This window comes from Phocoena sinus, chromosome 15, assembly GCF_008692025.1.
Source record: "Phocoena sinus isolate mPhoSin1 chromosome 15, mPhoSin1.pri, whole genome shotgun sequence".
Classification (NCBI taxonomy): Eukaryota; Metazoa; Chordata; class Mammalia; order Artiodactyla; family Phocoenidae; genus Phocoena; species Phocoena sinus.
Genome location: NC_045777.1, coordinates 50,074,327 through 50,097,843, shown reverse-complemented (window position 1 = coordinate 50,097,843; position 23,517 = coordinate 50,074,327). Strand labels below are relative to the sequence as shown.

At 63.5% G+C, this 23,517-nt stretch overlaps 2 protein-coding genes across 6 annotated transcripts; both read right to left on the bottom strand.

Moving 5' to 3' along the window:
• Positions 1–788: 788 nt before the first annotated feature.
• On the bottom strand, positions 789–6,698 carry RHOT2 (ras homolog family member T2). 5 transcript variants are annotated; one of them, XM_032605269.1, is made up of 19 exons: positions 6,281–6,435; positions 6,103–6,161; positions 5,923–6,004; positions 5,797–5,840; positions 4,831–4,884; positions 4,293–4,345; positions 4,106–4,214; positions 3,909–4,010; positions 3,738–3,836; positions 3,504–3,612; positions 3,289–3,409; positions 3,001–3,085; positions 2,782–2,924; positions 2,598–2,698; positions 2,382–2,512; positions 2,205–2,285; positions 1,971–2,093; positions 1,677–1,879; positions 789–1,395 (listed from the first exon to the last, which is right to left on the bottom strand). In XM_032605269.1, exons 1-19 carry the CDS (start codon positions 6,315–6,317, stop codon positions 1,269–1,271), a joined length of 1,863 nt encoding a protein of 620 aa, XP_032461160.1. In that variant the 5' UTR covers positions 6,318–6,435; the 3' UTR covers positions 789–1,268. The 5 variants fall into 5 exon arrangements, with proteins under 5 accessions (XP_032461160.1, XP_032461163.1, XP_032461159.1 ...); XM_032605272.1 differs by having other exon boundaries at positions 789–1,879; positions 6,281–6,696; XM_032605268.1 differs by having other exon boundaries at positions 3,738–4,010.
• WDR90 (WD repeat domain 90) lies at positions 6,656–23,060 on the bottom strand. The gene is given in 50 exon segments (XM_032606091.1): positions 6,656–7,082; positions 7,376–7,450; positions 7,569–7,692; positions 7,763–7,906; positions 8,015–8,145; positions 8,254–8,428; positions 8,577–8,699; positions 10,982–10,999; positions 11,001–11,154; positions 11,313–11,424; positions 11,565–11,622; positions 11,624–11,644; positions 11,646–11,684; positions 11,686–11,736; positions 11,825–11,857; positions 11,859–12,016; positions 12,114–12,273; positions 12,446–12,567; positions 12,795–12,897; positions 13,469–13,566; positions 13,696–13,785; positions 13,870–14,028; positions 14,174–14,339; positions 14,498–14,537; positions 14,626–14,756; positions 14,939–15,067; positions 15,267–15,428; positions 15,718–15,848; positions 16,372–16,502; positions 16,709–16,848; positions 17,055–17,290; positions 17,580–17,696; positions 17,768–17,898; positions 18,001–18,095; positions 18,097–18,145; positions 18,238–18,356; positions 18,803–18,860; positions 18,931–19,076; positions 19,146–19,256; positions 19,900–19,968; positions 20,232–20,294; positions 20,433–20,651; positions 20,729–20,826; positions 21,206–21,273; positions 21,362–21,476; positions 21,735–21,896; positions 22,109–22,217; positions 22,307–22,483; positions 22,613–22,704; positions 22,945–23,060. Coding segments are annotated over 50 exon segments (5,580 nt in total). The 5' UTR covers positions 22,955–23,060; the 3' UTR covers positions 6,656–6,924.
• Between the last annotated feature and the right edge of the window lie 457 nt (positions 23,061–23,517).

Here is a 23,517-nt window from a genome sequence, read left to right as displayed (position 1 = left end):
CTTAAGGGTGTGACCCCCAGCCCCTGTTGGGTCAGGCCTGAGCATCCCGTGCCGAGGAGGCACCTCCCCCGCCTCTAGAAACAGCTTGTCAGGGCTGGGGGAGGGGCCCTGGCCTAAAGGCCTGTCTTGCAAAGAATGACTAATTACAGGAAGTAGAGGGGGTACTTGTCTGGCCAAGGTCCTCCACCCAAGCACACCACATACTGCCTCTGCTCCACGTCCAGAATGCACGCCAGAGTGAGCACCTAAACTCCAAGCTGAGCCCCCTCCTCAGCCCAAGAAAGGTTCTCTGTCCCCTTGTCCTTAGGCTGGAGCTCTGGCTGTCTCCTGCCCAGTGGGAGGGGCAGAGGCCTCTGGGTGGGGTGTGAGAAACAGGGCAGCTCCCCCAGACCAGGGCCACCTCGCACACCAGGACATTTCAGCACATCCCAAAACCCCAGATCCTCAGCACACCTCAGCCAACCTGACAGGATGTTGAGGCTTGGGTAGTGAATACACCTGGCTGTGGGGAAGGGTCACATCAGGGGGGTCCTCAGGTATCAGGCCCCCTCCAGCCTCTCACCCTCAGGCCAGCATGGACCTCAATGGACCTAAAGGCCCTGAGGCTGCGGCTGGGCCATAATTCGTCCTTACCCTGGCCTGAGACCTCAGGATGGTGACCCAGAGAGGAGGGGGGGGGTGGGGGGGGGGTGGGGGGTGGTCAGGAGTAACATTCCCGGCCCACACCCAGACCAAAGACATGTTTTAGTTAATTCAAGAAGTCATCCCAGAAAGCAGGACCCAATATGTAAAAGACACAAGTGAAGTTTAATCAGGAAACCCAATCTCATGTCTTCTGTGAGAGGCACAGCCCTGGACCTGTCTTCAGATTGGGGGGTGGGGGCGTGCAAAATGGTCCAGCCATTTCTTGCCTCCACACCCCTGCCTTTGGCCCAAAGCTCTGCCCTCTTACCCCCTTCATACCCTCTGGCCACATGGGACCAGGAAGGAGGAGTGGAGCCCTGAGAATTCGGGTCTGGGGTCACTGACTTCCTCACCCACACCTCCCAGTCCCTCCAACACATGATGCCCACAGAAGAGGGTCATGCCCGGCACCTGCAGCAAGGCCGGACACAGGCTGCTGGGAGCCAGGGCCACCCTCGGGGCTGAGGCAGGGGTGGGGCAGCAGGTGGACTGTCCTCAGGAGGAAAGTTGAGAGGGTCTCCATCCCCCACCAAGCAAGTGGCCCCACACCAGCACCCTGAGATCAGACTGTGGGGTCTGGGACCTCATCGGCTCTTCACCAAGACCCTGTAGAGTGAGAAGCTGAGAACAGCAGCAACGGCAGCCCCGACGGCCCCCAGCGCCACCCGGTGCCAGAAGGAGGTGGCGTGCAGCTCCCCGTGGACAAGGTGTCTGCAGAGAGAGGGGAGTCTTGCTGCTGTAACCCCACCTCCGTCTCCTACAAAGTCCCAGAGCCCCACTCAGCTGCTTTGTGTCAGTGCCCAGCATGGCAGTACCCCCAGACTAGAGGGCAGCCTGTGAGGCCAGGCCCTGAGGGCCCCGCCTGAGCATCAGCACGGGCACCAAGGCCCACCCTGCAACCTTGACTGACTCCAGTCCTGACACCACAGCTGTGCCACTCTCCTGGGACAGGGAGGGGTCTGCCACACAGGGGCTTCGATCCTGGTACCCACGGGAAGGCAGCCATGGTGGCGAGCCGGGTGAAGATGGCCGCGCGGGGCTCAGCTGGGCCGGCACAAGAGAACAGGGCGGGGGCGGGCAGCCGGTGCCTACGGCAGAACTCAGTCGGAGACAGACCAGGCAGCAAGACGCCTTCAGGCAAGTCAGCCTTGGAGGAGACGAAGAGGCAGGGGGTCTGCTTGTCCATGTAGTGGCGCTGCAGGGGGAGGGGCCATGTGAGTGTGCTGGGGGACACCTGCCCACAGCCCTGCTATGCAGCAGGGCCCCCAGGGTGGGCGGGACCTTGCCTTGTAGACACTGGCGCACAGCGAGAAGGACCTGGGGTGGCTGCTGTCAAACATCAAGCAGGCGATGTCACAGGTGGCGTCGGCCGAGGCGGTCAGGAGACTGTCTGCACCCACCTCACACAGCTGAACAGAAAGGGTGGCCTCAGAGGGGCACAGGCTAGGTCTCCCAGGGCTGCGTTGGGCGGCTCCCTCAGCGTGCACACTCTAGGCCTACCCTGGGGACCCCGGACTCACGATCAGGTACTTCTCCTGCCCGTTGACCTGCACGGTGTCAATGGTGTAGGCAGAGGGCTCCCCGGCAGGCTCCCCAGCATCCTGGTGCAGAGGAGGGACGCCCCTGAAGCTCACTGCTTGGACTCTTTCCAGAACCCCTGCCCCCCAGGTCCACGCACGGCACACATGGACACTCACCCCCAGGCCATGGCCAAGGAAAGCCTGCAGGAAGGAGGACTTGCCCACTCCGCGAGCCCCTACCACCTTGCACAAGAAAACGTTTCTCTGCGTTTGTCCCTTCTCCTGGTCCAACCTCTTCTCCCGGGTGACTGTGGGCAGGGAGCGAGGATGAACGTGAGGGAGGGGCTGCCGGGGAGGCACTGGCTGGGGGCCGGTATGGAAGCGGGCACCCACCTGTGATGGCGTGGGCCTGGGAATCCTGCTCGCAGAGGGTGGGAAAGCCCAGGTAGCCAAGGTGCTCAAGACAGTGCTGGACGTCCAAGTAGGTCACCAGACTGGAGACGGGATAAGTGGGGATGTGGCGTTACAGCAGGGCAGAGGGTGAGGCCATGTCTCAGTGGGTGAGGGCTGCACTTACGTCCACTGGCAGAGATACCCGTGCAGGGGCAACCGACCGGCCTCGGTGCGGACCGTGTGAGGGAGCTGGGGGCCCCAGGGAGCAGCAGGAAACACGCTGAAGAGGCTCTGCAGCTCTGCTGGCGAGAGGGCGCCATCCCGGTCCTGCGGGCAGAGGAGCTGCGGTGACATGTGCGGGCGGGAGGCCAAGGTGGGGCTCAGTGGGGCCCAGCGCCCTCACCTGGTCATGCTTCTCGAACATCCTCTGCACAAACTGGTAGCCGCGGTGGTTGAGCTCTGTGCTGCATCCAGGGGGCACACGGAGCCTGCGGGTGCCGGGATGGGGGTGGGGCTGTGCACACCTCCTTGTGCTCCGCAGGGCACCTCCTCCGAACACAGGCCGTCCAGGCAGGCAGAGAGTCCCCCCGCCAGGGAGAGACGCCCCGATGGCCCCCAGCACAGGGTCCAGGAGCCCCAGGCCCCATCCGACACAGATGGGAGGCGAGCCCTGAGCCCAAACACCACTCACGGTGGGCAGAGGTAGTTGGCCGTCAGCTCAAGCGAGTCGCCATAGCCAAAGCGCCTCAGGATGGTCCACGTGGTCTCGTGGCGGCCTCGCTGGATGAAGAGCATGTTCAAGAAAAGGAAGCCTGCTCAGGAGAAGCAGAAAAGGAAGTAACACCAGGCACAGCCCGGCCTTGCCCCACACCCCACGACCGATGTAGGCAGAGTGTCGGGCCTCACCGTCCAGGGTCAGCCGGTCATCCCGCACGCCTCCTGCCACATTCTTGCTCACCACCACCTTCACGTCCTCCAGGGCCTGCGGGGCAAGAGGGTGCCCGAAGCAGGACATCTGCTTCCGAGAGAAAGTCGCCATTAGTCAGCCAGCTGCCCTCTCCATCCGTCACAAGGGCAGCAAAGGCGTGGGGTGTGGCTGCAGCTGGGAGGGTGGGTACCGCCAGGAGACAGAAGGCGTACCTGGAAAGCGTTGAGCTCCTGGTCACTAAGCACCTCGTCCATGTCCTGGTCTGAGAGCCTGAAGATGCGTGTGAGGGCCTGGGCGCACTCGGGCATCAGCTGTGGGGACAGCGGCTCAGCACCCCCACCACTCCCTCCTGCTCGCCCTCCCCACCGGTGCCTTCGGCCCACCTGCTTGGCCTCAGGGTCATAGAGGGGGGCCGTGGGGTGTAGCACGGCCTTCTGTGCGTAGTAGAACAGCTCTGAGATGTTTTTCAGGTTCTTCGCCGAGCACTGGGACACGTGGGAACAGACTCAGAGGGGGAGGCAGGGAGGCCCCCTGTCCTCGCCTCTGCAGTCCTGGCACCCCCGGGGCCCTGCCTGCTCACCTCCACACAGGTCTCGATCTCAGGGAACTGGCTCATGATGGGCAGCACAGCCTCCATGGAGCCCCCCGGCCTCAGGTCCGACTTGTTGCCCACCAGGATAATGGGGACCCTGGGGGAGAGACCCACGGTCACCAGGGGTCAGGGAGCTGGCGGGGCCCAGCCCCCCTCCCCGAGCCCTGCCTATTACCTGGGCCCCCTCTTGGTATCCCCATTCACCAGCGGGATCCATTTGGTTCGGATCTGAAAGGTAAGACCTGGCCATGAGAATGGGGGCCTGCCCGGCCCACAGCTCCCATGTGGAACTCTCACTTGGCTCGAGGAGAGACGGGGGAGACTGAGGGCCACTGAGAGCCAAAGTCACGGCCACTGGCAACAAGACCAGTGGGGAAGAGCAGCGGGCAGGTAGGACCTCATCTGATCCTAGCAGTTCCCAAACACCCACAAAGAGCCTGAGATCAGCAACTCCTCCCGCAGGCCCAAGAGATTCAGACGCAAGGCCATCCACGCTCTCGGCGGGAGACAGGGTCACGGGAACTCGGGGGGAGCTTTGGGGGCCCTGGCCAGGGTGGCTCTGTGAAGCTCCCCAGTGGGGCCAGCCACGGGTGCAAGTTACCCAGAACCCGGGTCAACTGAGCATCCGCCTGTGGTGTGTGCAGAGAACAGGTGGTTGACCAGGCTCGGCGCCAGTGACAGAAAGCTAAGATGGACAGAGTTCCCTTGCTCACCTTCTCAATAGTGGCCTCCTCAGACACATCATACACCACGCACACCACGTTTGCCTGTTGGGGACAGGGAGAGGAACTGTATGGTGGAACCTGAAGCTCCCTGCTCCACTCACAAGCTGGACAGCACAGGGCTCAGAGACTGGGGGAGCCCACCCTTCCAGCTGCTCCCAGGCCGAGTCACTGGCTGTTGGCTAGGCACACCTCAGGCCAGCTCTTCCCTACCTACTTCTGCTGCAGATGCCAGGCCCCAGTACTGCAGCTCTGGTCAGCGAATCCCCTAAGGGCTCAGGACACAGCCACCCTTAAACTTGACTCCCCAGCCCCAGCCTCAGCCCTTCGCTCCCTGGTCACTACAGGCAACAGCAGACGGAGGACAACAGCACAAGGTAGGGGATGATGGCAACACAGTGGCTGCGGCCTGTACCCTTGCCCAGTGGCACCCCCACGACACAGCAGATGCTGCAGGGGCAGCACCCCCACCAGAAGCTTGGTCCAAGCACAGGTCCTCCTGTGCAGAGAGCAGAGAGCTAGCTGTGCAGCCCACAGCCCTGGTCATGACACCCGGTGCAGCCCAGAGGCCCAGGACAGTGGGCTGGACTAAGGAGTGGGGAATGGGGGTGCTGGGCACAGAGTTGTCCAAGGGATCACTTTCAAGGACTTGGGAGACTGCTCCCCAGGGTCCACCAGAAGAGGGAAGGCTAGGCACGGAGAGCTGTGGGCTGGCCAACCACGCATACAAAAGGAAGGAATGGGCCTTCCTCCTGGCTCCCAGCAGAGCGCATCACAGGGACCCCAAGGACACTCAGTGCTAACAGGTCACAACAGAATTAGCGAGGCTGCGGACACTCTGGGTACCTTAACCCAATTCCTCAGAGGCTGAAGCCGATCAAGCCAGGGCAGCCATATCCCCAAGGCCTGAGCCCTGACCCCCGTGCCCAGCACCCCTTTCCCCAGGACCCACTGTACCTTGTGAATCTCGTCCTGAAGCTCCTCGACTGTCTGCTCAGCCTCTGGGTAGAAAAAGAGACCCTACTGCAGACCTGCCGGAGACGTCCGCTCCTGGGCGCAACCGCAGGCGGGCGGCCCCTCTACCTGAGTAATCCACAATGTGCGTGGGCACCTTCTCTGGGGTGACGTCCGCGGGAATGGTGATCTCTTCTGCCCGGGGAGGGACCTGGGGCAGACGCGGCCGTGAGGACAGCCGGGAAGGGCGGAGGGCGGCGGCGCCCGGACCTGGTCCCTTCTTGGGCGCGGGGGCGCGCTCGGCCTTACCTCCTCGGGAAACTCCTCGCCCACCAGCGACAGGATCAGCGACGTCTTCCCCACCTGGGCTGCGCGGGGCGGCGCGGTCAGCGCGGCGGCCAAGGTCGCGGCGCCTCTCCCCACCCCGGCCCCAAGATCCCCGACCAGGCTCGACCCCCGCCTGACCCAGGCCCAGGAGCCTACATACCCTCGCCAAGCAGCAGGATGCGCACGTCCCGCTTCATGCTGGCCGCCGGGAGCTGCAGTCCGACCCCAGTGCAGGCCCGGCCCCCACCCACGACCCCGACCCGCGCTGTAGCTGCGCCCGCACTTCCGGCCCCCGCCCGCGCAGCCGCCCTAGCGAGGCGGGCGGGCCAGACAGGCCTAGCGGCCCGGCAGCGCCACCGCGTGGGCGCGCCGGGCACTGCCGGCGCCGCGCCGGCCAGGGGGGTGGGGCCTTTGCCCAGTGCCGCCCCGCCCCCGCAGCTCCTGCAGGGGTCAGGATCCCTGGGAGGGAGCAGGACGTCTGGAGGTTGGGCAGAAACTGAGCTCAGGCAGTCTGGAGTGACCAGGAGACAATGCCTCAGAGCAACACCCACATTTATTTGAACTGTACAAGGTAGAAACAAAAACCCAAAGGAAAAGAAGCAATAAGCACTTCATACATGTTCAAGGTCTTGATGATTTGCATACACTCCTGGGCAGCCGGGTGTGGAGGGGTGAAGCCCACCCAGCCATCCTGGCCCAGTACAACGCCCCCGGCCAACCCAGCTTCTCAGCTGAGCCTCTGCCCAGGCCAGGTGCCCGGCTGACCAGCAGGGCAACACCTGACCCCGCACTCCCCACTGGGGGTCAGTGGCCTGTGACTTCCCACACCAGTATCTCATTGTGGGCCGCCGTGAAGAGCAGTCGAGCAGATGGGGCAAACCTGCACAGCTGCACCGAGTCATCATGGCCAGCAAAGTCCTGCACGGCCCCCGACGCACAGTCCACCAGCCTCAGCACACGCTCTGCTGGGGGACAGCATCGGGTGGGCTGGGACAGGTAGGGTGCCGTGGGCCCTGTGCCTGTGTCTGTATAGTTCCAGGACCCAGGGTTCCTCCAACCCACCCTGGCTCTGTCTCCAGCTGGGGCCAGTGCCTCATTGGGGGAACCTGGCACCCCACCCCCCTCATTTCCTGACCCTACCTGAAAGACTCCGCTGGAGCAAGTATCCTCACCCCACTTTCAGGGATGAGGGGTATGGCTCAGTGTGGGGGCACAGGTGTACCCACCGGGCCCCACTCAAGACACCAGCACTCACCAGAGAAGCCAATGGCCATAAGGTGGGCCCCAGGGGACAGGCTCATGGACACAGCAAAGAAAGGCAGGGGATCTTCTCTATCACCTGCAGACAGCAAGCGTGAGGCACTGGGCGGAGGTTCCCGTGGCCCCGAGACCTGTCCCTCCCCAGCCCCGGGTCCCTCAGGCTCCCAGAACCACATGGAGGGGTGCACGTGCCTGCTTCTGGCAGAGGCTGTAGAAGACGACCTCATGGTGCATGCTGAGGCCCGCACACACCAGCAGCGCCTCATCCCAGGGGCAGAAGGCGGCGAGGGAGGGCGGCAGGCAGCTGGGAACCTGTGGAGGGCACAGCACATTGTGGCAGGGTGGGGGGGCACCCTGCCCACAGGGCCACCGGGACTCTTACCTCCGTGAGGGCGGGCGCTGGGAAGCTCAGCCAGTCCACGAGCTCACAGCGGTCCTGCAGCCAGTTGGAGGCCCAAACGCTGACCTGCTGGTCCCCGCTGGCAGCCAGCCACAGGTCCACACCCTCTGCCCCGAAGTCTCCATACTGGGGACATCAAGGCTGGTAGGTGCCGCCTGCCCTGCTCTCCCATCCCCTTCCCTGCCAGCACCCTCGGCTCAGGCCAGGCCCTGCAGGCTCACGAGGCTACTTCACCTCTCTTCTTGTGCTCTGGATGGTGCAGATCGGGGCTCCCCGATGGTCACTCAGCACACGGAAGGTCATCCCCGTGCGAGGGCGACTCACAGCCACGAGCCCATCCCTGTCTCCGGAGAGGATGGTCTGACCTGGGCGAGGCAGAGACCAAGCTGTTACTCGTGAGCCCCTAGCCCTCAGCCCAAAGGTGTGACCTGGGCCAGGCAGAAACCGTGCTGTCACCGTGAGCCCGGCCTCACCGTCAGCAGAGAAGGCGATGGCCGTCAGTGCAGCCGAGTGGGGATGCATCTTGAGCTCCATCGCTATGAGGGGGATGCTGAAGAGCCGCAGCGTGCCGTCACTGTAGCCCGCTGCCACCCACTGCTGCTCTGGGCGTTCGCAGGATGGGGGGCTCCAAGACAGACAGAGGCAGCTCTGGGGACCCACGGTGGGAAAACATTAGCACTCCCCTGGGGAGGGGGGAAGGGGCCCAGGCCCAAGGCCACAGACACCAAGGCTGGAGGGAGGACGAGGCTGCCAGAGCCCCAGGCGTGCACCCCAGCCCCAGGCGCCCCCCGAGTACCTGGCTGAGCACCTGGAACTGGATCAGCAGCTCCATGCTGGCCACGCTCCACACCCTCACGCTCCCATCATCACTGCACGTGGCACAGTGGGACTCGCTGGGGCTGAAGACCACCTCGTTCACCTGTGAGGAGTCACCACCCTACCTGAGGCCCATGGCCCTCAAGCAGAGAGGGAACACAGCATGGCCAGGTCATTCATGAGAGCATCCATCTCCCCCTTGAGCCTACCTGGCCCCGGCCCACCATGTGGCACAAAGAAACTGTCCTGACCTCCCTCCCTCCCAAGTGTCCCCACACTAGACCTGGGTGAAATCCAAATTGCAAGAAGCCCACCAGTCAGTTGAACTTGACCATCCACTTGCTGGGACGTCACAGAAGGAACTGTCCTGACAGAACCTAGAACACGGGACTCCCAGGGGGGCCACTCCTGGGCCTCATCACAGCAGGGGGGTTGGGGCTGAGATTGTCATGTGTGTGTGTGTGTGTGTGTGTGTGTGTGTGTGTGTGTGTGTGTCATGTGTATCAAGGGAGAAAGCAGTTGTATGATTACACAGAGTCAGGATCTCTGGTGTAAAAAAAAGGAGACAGAAAAAAAAAAAATTAAAAAAAGGAGACAGGCCGTGCACCAATGAGGTAAAACAAAATATCTGAGTCCTGAATGTGAATTTCAAGCATTAAGTATAAACTCCTGATGCATTTTATCTCAGAAAAATAATAATTTAGGTCTGTTTGGCTGAGAAGTGATGGGCCCCTCTGGGCCTCAGACCATGACCTCTAAGCCCATTTCCCACTGGAGGGGCCCACAGGCTCTGGAACAGCCAAGTCCGGTCTTGGGCGGAGCTGCAGAGGGAGAGGCTGGAGCACCTGTGGTCCACAGAAGAGGGGGACCACCAGTGACCACCAGCTCAGGTCAGGAACTCAGCACCCTCGAGCTCATGCCCTGGTGGGTGGATAAACTCATCCTATCTGTACCACAGAAGCGTATTTAGCAGTAAATAGGCGTGAAGCACTGACACTCGCTACAACTCGGATGGACCTTGAAAACACGATGCTCAGTAAGAGAAGCAGATAGAAAGCACCACAGAGTGTGTTTCTGTTCACAGGGACCATCCAGAACAGGCAAACCGACAGACACAGAGTTGGTGAGCGTCTGCCAGGGGCTGGGCGGTGAGTGTTTAATGGCTGGGGGGTTTCCTTCTGGGATGAAAGTGACTGCAGTGTTGCACAGTTCTGCAAATGTTTCAAAATCCATTGATGTTACATGGGTGTGTGGCCCACAGATTATACCTCGACATAAAGCCATTACCAAAGAAAAAGGAAACATGTAATCCTCACTACCTCACACAAGAGTTTCTTTGTTGGCTACTGCTACGCCTGAACGTAACAGTAACAAATGAACGTAGAATTTTTTTTTTTTTTTTTTTTTTTTAATTTTTATTTTTTTTGCTGTACGCGGGCCTCTCACTGTTGTGGCCTCTCCCGTTGCGGAGCACAGGCTCTGGACGCGCAGGCCCAACGGCCATGGCTCACGGGCCCAGCCGCTCCGAGGCATGTGGGATCTTCCCAGACCGGGGCATGAACCCATGTCCCCTGCATCAGCAGGCGGACTCCCAACCACTGCGCCACCAGGGAAGCCCCGAACGTAGAATTTTTTAAAAAAGACTCAGGAGCCAACTTGAAGACCCTGCCACCAGCCAAGGCCAGGACTCCATGAGCATCAAGAGAAAGTGACGGTGGGGAAGCCAGACCCACATTTCCACCCACCAGCCCTTAATAGCTCTCAGAAAGTAACACATTGACTGCTGCTGGGGGACCTGGTCCACGAGGGAGAGACTCATCTACCTGTGCCCTGTCCCAGCCCCGGGAAATCTGAGAGCTCTAGAGGCCACTTCTCTCCTGAAAGAACGAGGGATCTGACTACGGCCACCTACAACTTGTGCCACCAGACAAGGGCATCACTGGTGGGAGACAGAACGCTCCCAGAAGGAAGTAATGTTGGGACTGGCTGGCCCTGACTAGACCCTGGCCCGGCTTCCCAGACCCCTCGGACCCCAGGGAAGCATGTCCAACAACGGTGGTGGAAGACTCCAGCGTGGACGACCAGTTTTCTCAACACGTAAATTACAGAGAATAGAGTGGCGGAAAAGAGGAAGGGTCAAGAAGGCCACAGGGCCTGGGGCTGCTGCACGTGGACACGGCATGGACCCCCATGCCCACGGGGAGGGGCACGTGGTTCCAGGGGTGCAGCTGGTCCTGGAACGCCTGGACGCTCGCAGCTGCACTTGGGCTGGGAGCACCCGGTGGGGGCGGGGACGGAGTGGGAGCGCACGGCAGCTGCCCGGCCTGTGAGGGCTGGGATCCCCTCAGAAATCCTCGGCGGCAAGCCGGTGGCCAGCGGCCTCACCTTGCTCTGGTGGCCGCTTGACGAGGCGGGTGCTTGTGCCCTCAGCCCAGCTGACGTACCAGAGCGTGCCCGCTGTGGTGCCCACCACACCCATGTCCATGCTTTCGTGGAAGACTGCACTCACGACAGCCCCATCAAGGGTCAGCTCACGCTCCATAAACACAGAGTTAGACCTGGAGGAGCAGGGGGTCAAAGGGGTGGCAGCAGCGAGAGCCGAGGGAGCCAGGGTGGTTTGGCCCACGGGCCCTGGCCTTGCCCGAGCATGTCCCCTGGGGGACGGGCCCATGCTGGCAACAGAGTGCCAGCTCCCAGACACACTGTAGACGCTCACCTGGCCCCGGAGCCCTTGCGCCTCAGCTCTGGTACGGCCCCCACGGCCCACAGGCGCAGCCGCCTGGTGTTGCTGCCACTGACCAGACGCGCGCCCAAGCACAGCAGCACTCCTGGGGGACAGGAGATGCCATGAGCCACGTCCCCAGATGCCTGGGACTCAAGACGGTGTCCACCGCCCCAGCACTGGGACTCCCAGGGAGAACCGAGCCCCAAGCTGTCAAGGGCCACGGGGGCTCCGTCAGACACCCACCGATCTCACCGTCGTCCGCCTCCCAGGCCAGGAAGCAGCAGCCGGCACACATGTCCCAAAACACACACCTGGCCAGCACTGTGAGCCGCAGTAGAGCAGGGGTGTGGTCCCGTAGCAGAGCCGAGGTCAGCTTGCACCCCCCCACCTCCTCAGGGATGGGCTCTCGGTGGACCTGGAGGGACACGAGCACAGTGTGGGTCAGCGATGGCCCTGGGGTCCAGCCAGACCCCATCCTCCAAAGCCTCCTCTGAACCTGGCACCTGGAGGCTGACGTCGCCCCCACGCTGCTGCAGAAAGCCACAGGGTGACGGCACCCTGGCCCACGCAGGCGAGCTCGCCAGCATCCCAGGGGTTGAAGGCCATGCCGTATACTGGCTCTGGCAGGCACGTGGAGGACACAAGCTCGTAGGTGGCCATGCTCCACAGGGCCAGGGTGCGGTCGCCATAGTCCCCTGGGGGAGATGCACAGTGACCACGTCAGCTGCCCAGGGTTCCCAGGACAGGCAGGGGAGTCGGAAACCACTGTCCTCCCACCCCCGCCCTGCTGACCCAGCGTGACGAGAAGCCTGTCGTCTGGTGAGAAAGCCAGGGCCTGGACAGCAGTGTCGTGGTGAGAAAGGAGCTGCCGACAGGAGCCCCCTGGCACGTCCCAGACACGTATCTGGCAGCGGGAGGCAGTGCTGCTTCGGCCTGAGGCAGAGGCCAGCACCTGGTGGGCAGGCAGGTGGGTGGTCAGCAGGAAGGGTGCAGTCCACGGGCCCGTTCCCACTCTGTGTAAAGGGCTGCTCTGGAAGCGAGAGCCAGCCGCACGCAGTTCAAGGAGCCAAGCTCCGGGGCACACCTCGGCCCTGGGCATTCAAGGCAGGCTGCAGGACAGGCACCTGGGCATCGTGGCTGAGGGCCAGCGTGGAGATCTCCTCAGGGTGGCCAAGCCAGTGCTGCTGGACCCCAGAGTACAGGTCCTCCACCACCACCAGGCGACCACACGTGTAGGCGAAGAAGCCTGTGGGCAGGGAGGAAGCGCCCACCCCATCAGCCCCACAGCCCCAGGCACTCGTGCCCACACCCCCCAACCCCACCCCAAGGAGAACTCCTGCTCACAGCAGGAAGTGCCACCAGGAGGACACGCCCGCCCTGCAGCCCAAACCACCTGCGGGCCCCACCATGGGGCCTGGCCTAGGGATGGACAGAACTGAGCCCGCCCTGCAGCGTCTGGGCCGTGGCCCCCACCTGTGTCTGGCCTCCAGACCAGGTTGGCGCGCCCGTTCCCGTTGTAACCCATGACGGCCTTCAGGTGCAGCCGCTCATCGCCGACAGCAGGGAAGGAGAGGCCCTGTGAGGAAGTGGACCCAGGACGCTGGCACCGGCCCACCTGGCCCAGGCCCCCAACCTCAAGCTCTGCCCATCAGGCCGGGCGTGGGACTGAGCCTTAGGAGATGCATGCTCCCGGGAGGAGGCAAACGGCAGGTACGTGGGCTCCAAAGTCTGCACGCGGTGGCCAGCGGGGCTGGGAGCCTGGCATGCAGCATGCAGACAGGGAGGCAGGAGGAGGAGATGGGGAGGCGCCTGCCAGGCGGGAGGTGAAGGGGAGCCAGGACCATGGAGTGAAGTGAGTGTGTGGGCTCAGCAGGACACGCCTGGATCCAGTCACTGCGTGACAGTGAGAACCTAAACCAGCCCGGTGAGAGCATGGGGCTCAGCGCAGAGGGGTGACCCGTGGGGCAACTGCCAGCAAGGCCTGGGCTGCTGTCAGCTCTGGGAGCTGCCCCAGGGAAACGCCAGGGAGCCTGTGTCTACCAGGGAGCAGGAGTCCCCCAGACACCACAGGGCCATGCCACCTGGACCCCTGGGCTTCCAGATATCCACTGGTGGCAGGGGCTATGAGGATGCCCCACCCAGCCAACCTTGGACAGCAGGGAGGCCTTGTAGCGAGCTGTGAAATGCCGATAGGAGTCCCGGTGAGTGGGGGGCTGGGCCCTGGCTCTTCCAGTGCTGCAGGCACCTGTCAGGGAAGGGAATGAGGCTGTGAACCCCCAGTGACCACACAGTGACCCTCCTTGCAGGCACCCTGCCCTGGCTGGTCAGACGCTTGGGTTCAAAGGGTAGAGATGAGCCACGTCCCATCACCCACCTGGCCCAGTAGGGGCCTTGGACTCTCCATTTGTCCTGTAGGTGACCATCCCTTGTCTGCCAGGGGCAGCCAGGTCTGTCCTTAGGCCACCTGGAGTCCACGTGGTACATGCACCTGGGCCCTGGTCCAGTTATGAGTGACCCTGCCCCACCCTGCTGCCCCTCCCCTGCTTACTGGGCCAACCACGGGGGTGGGGAGGCCTGCCAAGGTCCCAGGGGCCCCCCATGGCCCCATCACCAGCCCTGTCAGCCTCCTTCTGCACCAGCACAGGTGGGCCTGAGGCCTGGCGGAAACCCTCAGGGCCACAGCTCTCATCTGACATGGAGAAAGCACCTGAGGAGGGTGGGGAGACAGTGAGACGAGGGAGCAGAGCACCCCCATGCCCTTGCCCCTCCCCCAGGCCAGGAGCAGCAAAGCATGTCAGGATGGGAGCCAGGAACACATCCCCTCCAGGCCCTCCTAGGACCCCTGCTCTCACCATCATGGTCCTTGGGGGGCCTGGCACAGATGTCCAGCCAGGGTGGGGATGCCTGGGATGGCATGGGCACCTGCTGCCGGGGAAGCCCACTGGCCCCGGACACCATGTCCTCCAGTTGTCTTGTACCCAGGCCTGAGGACGGAAGGAGCTCGGCTGAGCTCAGGGCCTGGGGAGGGCAGAGCAGGAGGCGTTCCCAGCCCCTCACGCCCAACCAGCTCTGCATCGGGACCCCCAGGAAAAGAACAGCGCTGTGCACCCACAGCGGTTACAGTGCCAGCACCAGACATCACCACGGAGCCTGCCAGTGTGGGTGGGACCACTCACCAGCTTCGCAGGTTGTGGCGCCCCAGGAGAGCCTTGGACACTGCAGAGGTGACAAGAGAGATGGTCGGGTGGGGTGAAGGGGTGCAGAGGGAGGCCTGGCAGATGCATGTTTGAGGGCAGGAACTTGCCTTCCTGGAGGGGACTTCTCAGAGGGCGCCAGAACGTCCCAGAGAAAGATGGTGTCTCCCACACTAAGGAGCTGCTGCTGGTCGGGGGTGAAAGCCACGGCCCGCACAGGTTCTGAGTGGCCGATGTACACCTGAGGGCAGCAGTGTGGCAATATAGAGACCACTGAGGCACAGCTGGAGACACCTGGCCACCAGACTGCAGACTGACCAAGAGGACCTCGTGCAGTGTCAGGCCCCAGCAGGCACGGGGGAACCTCAGGGACTGTCCTCCACCCTCCTTCTTACTCGCTGTGCGCCCGCCCAGGGCACACACCTGGCAGCCAGGGCCGGCCTGTGCTGAGTAGTCCCACACCTTGATGGCCCGGTCGGCGGCTGTGAGCAGAAAACGGCCATCCCCGCTGAGAGCTAGGACAGAGCAGGCCGCAGTGGGGACACAGGACAGCTGTGAGACAGGGTGGTTGCTGAGGGAAAAAGTCGGAGCACACAGGACCACCAGTTGGGGGAGCCCCCTTCTCACAGAACACAACCTCTAGGGAGCAGCAAGCGGCCCAGGGCCTCCCCTCCTCTGGGCACTGTGGGCAGCAAGGCCGGAGCTGGGAAGGCGGGGGAGGCCAGGCCACCAGCCGCAGTCTTGGGCTCACCTCCCGGACCAAGCGGCCCGACGTGGCATCTAGCACTGCAACCATGTTAGAGGACGTGGACACCAGCAAGTGGCCAGGGGGTGCAGGGCCAAAGCAGACGGCCACAGCTGAGTCCAGGCGGCTGCCAGCCAGGTCCAGAGTCCTGATGTCAACCCTCAGCAGCTGACGGAGAGCAGCAAGTGTCCTCACCATGACCTCCGGCCAGAGGTCGAGCCCCCAGAGCTGGGGCCCGGGCCGTGGGCGGCCTTGGGCACCCATCCGGCAGGCTGCCCACAGCTCACATGTCCTCTGTGCCATGAGGGGCGCAGGGCCCAAGTCCTTTCTGAAATGAGCACGGCCTCCCACCCAGGGAAACACGCAGCTGCCAGGGTCAGGGTGCCCACGGGGTCTGTGGGCCAAACTGGCGTGACTCCACTCTCACTGCACACAGGGAGGGTTCCAGTTGACTCACCTCATCCAGTGAGGTTGTGTCCATGACGGTCACCGTGTACTTGGAGGGACCCACAAAGGCCAGCAAGTGGCTGTCCCCACTGACCACCAGGGCACTGGGGCTTGGGCAGGCCTCCTGGCACACCACGTTAGCTGCCGGCATATGGGGACAGGCCGTCAGCTGGGTCGGGGTAGGGGTGGGGCACCAGAACAGACACTGGTCAGAGACCTACTGTTGCGGAAAACACCAGCCTGGGCTGGGCAGATCCCACAGCAGCGAGCCCATGGGGCCTGGATGTGAGGGCACCAAGACACCAGTGGGCACCACGGACTGCCAGGAAATCTGGGGGCTCTCCCAGAGTGACCACCAAGTGACCATCTGGCTGGCCCGAGTTACAGTGGCCATGGGAGAGGGCCGACTCCCCTGCTGGCCTGGTGCTCAGGCTTCAGGTACTCACTTCCTCCTGGGGAAGGGTGGGCACAGACTCTCACTGACCTTCAATCTCGGGGGGCTGGTGAGTCCTAAAACCACACTTGGCTCTGGGGGTCTCAGTAGTGTGACTGTAGAACGCAGTACCACGATCGGGGGCGACACGTACCCCCATCCCCGCAGGGACCTGACCAGGGGATGGCTGGGAGGCCAGAGTGGGGCTGGGGCTGGGCCTGGGGGCCTGACCTGTCACACGAAGGATGCGGCACTGGGGCGCGCTGCTGTGGTACTGGGCCAGGGAGCCCCGAGAGCAGGAGCTGAACAGGAGGCTGCCGTCGGGGCTGGCGGCCAGGCCGGTGATGGCTCCGCGGTGACACCTGCACACACAAGACGCCGTTGCCTTGCCTCTGAGCTGCACCGTCCCAGACCTCCTGCAGAATCCCGGAGGGGCAGCAGAGGGCGGGGCTTCCAGTAGACGGCCCTCCCCCGCACTGCCCGATCTCCCACACTCCCCAGGGGACCCACAAACCACTGGAGCTTCCACCTCGATCGTCTGTGGGGCCAGAGCCGGCTGACCACCCACCTGTGCTCCACTAGGACCTCGGTGGTCTCCAGGCTGAAGGAGCGGACGGCCCCGCTGCTAAAGCCACAGAAGAAGGTGGGCTGGGTAGGGTGGAAGGCAACAGCACACGGGGCCTCCTCCGGAGACGCGAAGTCGTACAGCTGGAGGACAGGGCCATGTGAGGGCGGACAGGCTGGGGCAACCAGCTGGCCACAAGGCCCGAGAGCCAGTCTCTCTCCAAATGCCTTGAACCTTCAGGCCCCAAACACAGGCAGAAGGACTCAGGGCCCCACCCACCAGGCCTCAGTATGGCCTGCGGCCCTCCAGTCCCTCCCTCCTGGCTGGCTTCCCTCCAGCCACACCCCACCTGCTGCAGGGTCGCTAGGTCCCAGATGCGGACAGTGTGGTCCTGGGACACAGTGGCCAGCTGTCCCCGGCTGCACTCAGTGGCAAGGGCCAGCACCGGGGCGGCGTGGGAGCGCACCAGCATGCTGTACTCCCGGGACAGGATGTCCAGGAAACCCAGGTGGCCCGAGGAGGTGGTGGACAGCACACGCAGGCCGTCAGGGCTGACGCAGACGGAGCTGATGGGGCCCTCATGCTCTGCAGGCAGGGTGGGTCGGTGACTGCCCAGGCCTGTAGTGGGGTGGGCCCGGCACCTGGGCCAACTGGGGCAGGGTGACCATATCCATGCTGTGCCTGTGCCCAGCCCCTCTGCCCAGGACACTGAGAAATGCGCTTCCCTGCTGCCTGGAGCCCCATCTCCCTGTGAGCTACAACAGGTGCCTCCCAGCTCAGGACACAGCCCCTTGGAGCCCCATGACTGCCATCCAGCCCAGGGACACGGCCCTCCTGCGGCAACCCTGGTGGCAAGGTGATGTCGAGGCCCCACCTGCCTCCAAGAGCACAGAAGAGAAGTCCAGGGGCCAGAGGCGCAGGTAGCCGTCCTCGGAGCCCACGGCACACTTGGCCTGGGAGATGCTGAGGCTGCTGATGGCGATGCCGGGGCCTGGGTAGGGGGAGGCACAGTCAGCCCAAAGCGTCAGGGCCGCTTCTCCCAACACAGCAGGGCCCACCTACCTGAACTGAAGGTCTGCTTCTGTGGGAGGGGGCCACCGGGGGTCCGTGTAGGCAGGAGGCGGCGAGCGCACCGCACAGCCATGCGCTGGTGGTCAATCTCCAGGATGTGGCCGCTACGGCTGCAGACGTAGCTGCCCAGAGAGGCAGAGGTAACAAGTGAAGGTGGAGAGACCGAGGGGCGGGGCAAGGAATGGGCGGGCCCTGGCCATTAGGGGAGGGAGGGTGGGGCTCACAGTGTATGGCCGTCCTGGGCCTGCCTGAAGGCCAGGTCAGTGAACTCCAGCGCTTGGTGCTCCCCCAGGTCCACAGGGCAGGAGCGCAGCCCCCCCACCTCGCAGCCGCCACAGCCGCACGCTGCCCCGCCCGCACGATGCCATCCTGCGAGGGGTAGGAGGTGAGCCAGGGAGGAGGGGCCAGCTCACAACTCGCTGGTCCCAGCACGGAGGATGGGCAGGAGAGCAGCCAATCACCTGGTTTCATCGAAAAAGGCCACCTCGAATGCCTGGATGTCAACGTCGCTGTGCACCTTCGTGAGGATGACGGCCTCTCCGCCTCGCCCCACCTGGGCCGTGCCCCACACCACCACAGTCTGCAACAAGTCCACTCTGAGCACCCACCACCTGCCTGGCCTCTCCCACAGAAGCAGGCGTGTTGGGCTGCAGGGGGTGGGAAAGTTGGCCCCTGCGGCCTGGAGGAACCTACATGTGCCCACCCGGGGTTTCCACAGACATGTGTATGCAGAAAGGAGCAGGAAACACAACCACGAGTGGAGGAGAGGCCCCGGGTGAAGCACCCAACTTCAGAGATGCTGTCATGTTAAACTCGCCCAGCTCAGGCATGGGGGACTTGCCACTGAAGAGGGTGAGGCCGGTCAGTCAAAGGTCAGCTCCATCCACGAGGGAGTGAAACAGACACTCTGTGGCAAGTATGGCGCAGTGGTGCCCAGCGGGGCTGGGGAAGGCCTGCGGGGGACCCTTGCTGCCTGCCTGCACCCCAGGATGGGCCGCCCCACCTCCCCCGGCCTGGCCTGCTTACCATCCGCCCGTGGCGGTCCTTGCCGACACCACAGAGCACCTCCCCACTGTCAGAGAAGCTGCAGATGGAGAGGCGGAGGTCAGTGTTGCAGGCGCAGCCCCCATCCCCCTTGGAGACCCTGCACCCACCTGAGGGAGCAGACGGTGTGGACTGGGCTCTGGAACAGGGACAGGCACTCCCCGGTCTGGAAGTCCCAGAGACGCAGCATGCTGTGCGGCCGTGCCTGGGCTGAGGCCAGCAGGGAACCGCTCCCGTCCAGCGCCAGGGCAGAGACCTGGGGGGCAGCAGGGTGAGGGAGGGTGTGTGCCTGCAGAACAAGCCACCCCTGGGCCAGGGTGCCCACCTTGTCTGTGTGGCCAAGGAAGAGACGCTGCTCCCGAGTGCTGACACACATGACAACGATGACCGCGTGGCAAGGGTACACGACGGCGGTCCCATCCCGGGTCCACAGGGCCTGTGCACAGGGGCCGGAGGCTGAGGTCACAGGCTGGTCGGCTTCGTCCCCCCACCCCAGCACTCCCCCGAGCCCCACACACAGGAGTCAATGGGATGCACGTGCCAAAAGAACAGAAAGAGCTCGGGTGCACGTGCGCAAGGGCAGGGCTTCCTCTAAGCCCTGTCTGCGACACAAGAAACTTTGGGATTCAGGTGACAAAAGGCCAGAGAGCCCACAAAGACTCAGAGTTCGTGTCCTGGAAGGCCTGGTGAGCACACAGCCTCCTCTCCTGCTGCTGTTCCTGCAGGGTCCCACAAGTCTCGCCCATACCCGGCCCCACTCGGCTGGACGACACACATCAAAGCTTTAAAGGGTGAGCAAGGGCTCTCAGGTCTCTGGAAGCTTGAGCGAATGGACCAGCACCGACCCAGCTGGTGTTCACGACACAAAGGGACGCCTGCGACGGGATGTCATCACGTCAAGGAAGCACCGAGCGTGTGAGGATGCGGGCAGGGCTGGGCGTCCGCAGCGGTGAAGGGACCCGACGCCTGGGGGAGCTCGGCTGTCCACACAGCCACCTCAGGGAAACACGGGGTGTGCCCACTGTCCCCTCTGTGTATCTGACACTTGCATGACCCAGCAAGAACAGAGGACCCCTCACCCATTTGGTGCTGTGACCCCCAAAGCCGATGACCCCCTTGAGCCTCAGGACCGGATCCGGGAGGAAGCTCTGAAATAGGCAAACTCACAGTGAAACCCCAAAGTGGCGAGGCTCCTGTCCCACCAGGGCTGCCCCACCCAGAGCTGGTGCCTGCCTCCCAAGAAAGCCACCTGGTTCTAGTGCCTTCTGCCAGCTGCTCTATGGCAGAAAACCAGAATTCCAATCACATTGCTAGACCCTCCAAGTACCCCAGTCCTGCGCCTGCCTGGAGCCTGAGCCCGCCCCCCACCAAACCACTGGGGCTGGGGTCAGGGCACCAGCCGCCTCCTTACTCTTTGTTGAAAACGATTCTTGCCCAAAACCACCTCCTGTTGGTTCTGCTTTCTGCCAGGAGACTAGATGAGAAGGGACCATCTGCCCCACACATGTTCCCAGTGGACAGAGGCCCAGCAGCCCTCCACCCACAACTCGTCCACATCCCACCCCCCTCAGTGGCACAGTCCAGCCCCACCTTCCTTGGGAAAAGCACTCACCTCTTGTGGGGATGCATCCCCTGGGGCCGTGGGCTCCACAGTCGTCTGATACACAGACACGTGAAGGCTGTCACTGGCCACGTGCTTGTCAGTGGCCTCCACCCAGGCCAAGGGCTCCTGGCTACGGCCACTGGGGCCACCCACACTAGAGACCTCGGAGCGCTCACAGGACACGCTGACTTCTGGAAGGGGCCTGGGCACAGAGAGGGCCTGGCGGGACTTCAGGAGGACAAGTGCCTGTTAGCACCCTGTGGCCACCACCCTCAGCCCCATCTCCAAGGGCACAGGGCACTCACGGCTGTGGGGCCATGCTTCTGGACCATGAGGGCCAGGCTGTCCTGAACAGGCTTGCTGAAGGCCGCTGGGTGAGGGAGAAGCCGCAGCACAGGCCCCGCTAAGATTGCAATTGAGAAGAACCCACTGAGCAGAGTGCAGACAAGCCTGTGAGGACGTGGCCACAAGGCACTGGGCAGGGGTCAGCAGTGGGCCCTGGCCTTGCCCACTCTGCAGGAGGGAAGCCACAACAACAGCTGCAGCCTACCCTACCGTGGGCCCCGGCACCCCTTCCCAGTTGGAAAGCTTGAAGCCACCAGGCACCCTCGTCGGAACCTCCCACACTGGGTCTGGGGCCTCGAGACAGCCTCCCCTCACCCTTGCAGGCATCATGCTGCTGCATTCACCTCCCCAGATGCAGCATCAGGCCCCCCTCTCCCGCCGAGCTCCATGGGCCCTTCAGGCCTGAACCTGGGTCACCGCTGGTCCCACAGGCCCACCTGCCTCAGAAGGGGAACAGCTCTTCTGAACTGCCTCGGAGGGTGTTTTTGAGCTGTCGCTTGGAAATCTTGACGGGGTGGAAGGACAGTCAGCTTCCAGGGGCGGCCCTGCCATCCCTCCACCTGGCCGCCCTCATGACAGGCAGAGCTGCTCACCGGATGTGGACATAGTGGTCGTGCCAGCTCTCCCCTTTCGGCACCGGGAATGCCATTTCTCGAGGTACGGGGGTGATGGGCAGTTTTGCACACCGGGCTTCACCGACAGTGACAGCTACGAACAGCAGAGTCCAAGGAAGCCCACCCAGCTCCCTCTCCCAGCCCAGACAAGACAACACCAGGTGCCAGCCAGCAGGGTACTGCCTGGCCACCAGCCCCGCCACCCCCTCCCCCAGTGGCTGCCTTGGGAGCTGGGAGGCTCAAAGATGGTACAGCATGGGCATTTTCACCAAGTGCCAGGGAGGGTGTGGAGGCCAGCACACAGGGAGTTAGAGCAGGTGGGCTGCAGGCTAAGCACATCTTTAGCCCTCACCGGGATCAAAGCACAGGTCACTGGTGTAGAGGTTCCTGACCAGCAGGCTAGCACACAGCCTGATGGTCTTGAGGTGACTGTAGCGTCGGTTCAGGTAGACCAGGAGAATGTCGTGCAGGTCGAGCTGCAGGCAGGTCCAGCGGGCACCAGGGGAGCCCACATCTGCCAGGTGTGCAGAACAGGAGCAAAGGTCAGAGCCTACCCTCACCAACTGGCCCACAGCACTCTCTGTCCTCAGCCTGGCCCCACTCTCATGGCCACAGCCACGTGCCCCTCCACCCAGGCTGTCCCTGGCCTGCCTCCCCGCTGAGCCTTCTGGCTGCCTGCCTCTCCCAGACCATCTGTGACCCGCTCACACCTCATCTGCATGTTACCTTTCCTGGGTGTCCCAGTCTCACAGATGAAAGGGAACTGAAGCCATGTGGCTGTGGACTTGAACTCCTTGAAGAAGTTGGAGAATGACACTCGGATGACCTGACTGCCCTGTGGGTATACAGCATGGCCGTGAGAAGAGGAGACTGCAGCAGGAGTGCAGGGCCCCCACCGGCAGCTCCCGCTCTCCAGCTTGTAACCTCGGTACACAGGTCCAGGTGAATGACGAAATGCTTGGCGGGCAGGGGCCGAAAGAGCACGTACAGGTAGCGTCCGGTCAGCCCCAGGGACTGGGTGCTGGTTTTGGGGAGCTGGATGTAATTGCCAGCAGAGACAGGGCCCCGCACGCGGTACACCGTGCACTTGAGGGTCTTGTCCTGCAGAGAGACACGGGAGGCGTGGCGTCCTGCTCAGCCCCACGGAGCGCCAGGAGGGCTGCAGCAAAGCGGCCCAGGAGACAGAGGAGAGGCCGCCGCTGCTGCTGCCAGGTACCCCGGCCCACTTACCGTCACGACGGCCACGTCGCCCTCTTTAGAGGACCGCTTCCACTCGTCCACCTTGAAGTGTCTGAAGACGTTGAGGAACGGCTGCTGCCACACTGGGGGACACGGGGGCGTGAGGTGCCAGACCCACCGCGGGTCTAGGGAGGGGGCCGGGGCAGGGTCTGCGCGCTCCCCAGCTGTGACAGCCAGCGCAGCGCGCGGACTGGGCTCCGGGCGAATCTCAGCACCAACCAGTCCGCGGCGGCGCCGGATCTCGGGCCCCACACCCCGGCGCCCGGCCCCGAGCCCCGAGCCCCGAGCCCCGAGCCCCCGGCCCTCCCCCCGCGCGCCGCTACCTCCGGCCATGGCGCCGCCGCTCGCGCTTCCCGCCTCGGCCACCGCGCGCCCCACGCAGAGCACGCAGTGCGCGCCTAGCAACGGCCGCCTGGCAACAACGCCACTTCCGCCGTCACGGCGGCAGGGCACGTGATCGCGCTTCAGGGTCGGGGCCTAACACGTGACCGCGCGATGGGGCGGGGCCTGGTGAGTGACCGCGCTGGGCGTCTGGACCCTTACCTCACCAGCTGTTTCTCGGGGCGCCCCAAAACCTTGCCCGACCACTTACTTTTCTCTGCTGTCGTGCCCCGGGGCATAAAGAGCCTCCGGCCCCAGGCCTCTGCGGCCACTCCCAAGCTGGGATCCCCTGGGGGTACTCTAGCGCCACCAGCTGTGGGATCCGAGAAGGTTCCTGACTCCCTCTGGGAGGCATCTTTGTATAGGGAATGAGACGCAGCCCAGAAATTGTGAGCCGCACTTGGCAGGAGCTGTCCCCACCTACCCTGTTGCTACCTAGCTCTCTGGAGGCACGTGTGTCAGACGCAGGCAAAGTCACCTGGCCCCACAGGCAAAGCTATGTCCTACAGGACCCC

Excerpts from the sequence above, each read along its gene's own strand:
- RHOT2 (XM_032605271.1), bottom strand. The coding sequence starts at position 6,317 with ATGAAGCGGGACGTGCGCATCCTGCTGCTTGGCGAGG. Across the intron at positions 6,005-6,102 it reads GCGAGGAGTTTCCCGAGGAG|GTCCCTCCCCGGGCAGAAGA; the intron begins GTAAGGCCGAGC and ends CGTCTGCCCCAG. Across the intron at positions 2,094-2,204 it reads GGCAGGAGAAGTACCTGATC|CTGTGTGAGGTGGGTGCAGA; the intron begins GTGAGTCCGGGG and ends CTTTCTGTTCAG.